The sequence below is a fragment of the Branchiostoma belcheri genome, unplaced genomic scaffold, assembly GCF_001625305.1.
Source record: "Branchiostoma belcheri isolate BF01 breed outbred unplaced genomic scaffold, Haploidv18h27 scaffold180, whole genome shotgun sequence".
NCBI classification, from domain to species: Eukaryota; Metazoa; Chordata; class Leptocardii; order Amphioxiformes; family Branchiostomatidae; genus Branchiostoma; species Branchiostoma belcheri.
In genome coordinates, this window is record NW_017803269.1 from 150,582 (window position 1) to 152,355 (window position 1,774).

At 49.1% G+C, this 1,774-nt stretch overlaps 1 protein-coding gene across 1 annotated transcript in view; it reads right to left on the minus strand.

Moving 5' to 3' along the window:
- Positions 1-1,201, minus strand: part of LOC109467498 (mu-type opioid receptor-like) — a 3,268-nt gene extending 2,067 nt beyond the window's left edge. The window contains exons 1-2 of the mRNA XM_019765510.1: positions 1,001-1,201; positions 597-712 (exon numbers count right to left, since the gene is read on the minus strand). Of these exons, the coding sequence (XP_019621069.1) occupies positions 597-712; positions 1,001-1,201 (317 nt within the window). The remainder of the gene's footprint in view (positions 1-596; positions 713-1,000) is intronic.
- Between the last annotated feature and the right edge of the window lie 573 nt (positions 1,202-1,774).

Consider the following 1,774-nt stretch of genomic DNA (forward strand, 5'->3'; position numbering starts at 1 on the left):
GATCGAAAGCTCTAGGTGAGAGAATTTTTTGTGGTGGACCAAAAGAAATGGCCATGCCTTCAACTACCAGAGTTATCAACCAAGGATTGAGGTGTTCAAGAATTCATTCTTTCCTAGAACTATCGCAGAGTGGAACTTGCTGTCACCAAGTACAGTAGGGGCATTGTCATTAGATAGCTTTAAACAATGTCTAGAGTTAAAAGTTCAAGGGTTATTAGGTGTAACAAGTCAATCGGTGTAATATAGCCAGCTGCCACCGCGCCGCGTACCTGCGAAGCTGGTGTGTTACGCCGAAATGCGGTTATACCGGCTATACAGATACAGATACAGAAGCTGGTGAGTTACGCCGAAATGCGGTTATACCGGCTATACAGATACAGATACAGAAGCTGGTGTGTTACGCCGGAGGGCGGTTATACCGGCTATACAGATACAGAAGCTGGTGTGTTACGCCGAAGGGCGGCTGTACCGGCTATACAGATACAGAAGCTGGTGTGTTACGCCGAAGGGCGGTTATACCGGCTATACAGATACAGAAGCTGGTGTGTCACACCGAATGGCGGTTATACCGGCTAGACAGATGCAGATGCAGATACCTTTCCACAGCTATCACAGTCAGCAGGATGATGCTTGCAGCGGCCAGGAAAACCACAACAACGCGGCCGACGTCGCAGCTTCTCTCGTAGGTCCAACCTAGAGTCGAGTACTCCCGCTCGGCTTGTTGTAGAGACGCAGGCATCGGGTATGGCCACGTACAGTTTCCTGCTATCCCGTACAGATCTGTATAGAAATCTGTAACGTTTGTGTCTGTGGAGTTCAGTTCGTCCTCCATACAGTACTCCTCGAACATTCGCACTCTCTCGTATTGCCCCGTGCAGTTTTCTGCAGTCACGTACGGGTTTGTATAATTTGTAACGTTTCTATGTGTTACTATCGAGTCTAGTCCGTGCCAGGTTTGGTTACAGTAATCCTCTAGCAGTTTATAGTACGAATCCTCCACATTTGTAGACCGGATAGCGATGACGGACTGTACGAGCGCGAAGAGACAGAATGAGAAGTCGGCAGCCGCCAGATTGGCCACATACACGTTACAGGCGGTGCGCATGGCGGGAAAATGCGTTACTATGGCAACGATCAGCAGGTTTGCCGCCATGCCACAGGAGCACAGGAGGCAACGGATAACGCCGACTGCGTCAGCCATGCTGAAAGGTGCGTTAAGTTTGCTTAAATTGATGCCACTCCGTACATACGCTTTACCAGGTTATGGACTGTTACACTTTTAGGGCTATCGTAAAGAATGAACGTAGGAGGCACAGGATAATGCCTACTGCGTCAGACATGCTGAAAGGTGCGTAAAGTTTGCTTAAACTTTCGCTTTACGGATCAGCGTAAAGTGGCAATACAGGGGGCAGCGGATAAGGTCTACTGCATCAGCCATCACGATGCGTAAAGTTTGCTTAAACGTGCGCTTTGCAGATCAGATTTACGGGCTAGAATAAAGGAGAACCAGGCGAGACTGGATAAGGTCGGCGACAGTCATCTTTGCGGCGGTCATAGAACGCGACTCCCTGGCTTGTGAGATGCTGGTTGGCATTAGTCGGTCCGAGTTCAGCCAGTTCACTGCAATGAAAGCACAGAAAATCCGTTAGTTTTCTTGTGACTCGGCAGTCCGATGACTTTAGACACGTTTTGTTGGTTTATATCATTATCTGACCCTGTATAATGGCAGACACCGGGGCTGAATTGTCCTACAGCATGCCTGTAGCCAGGGGGG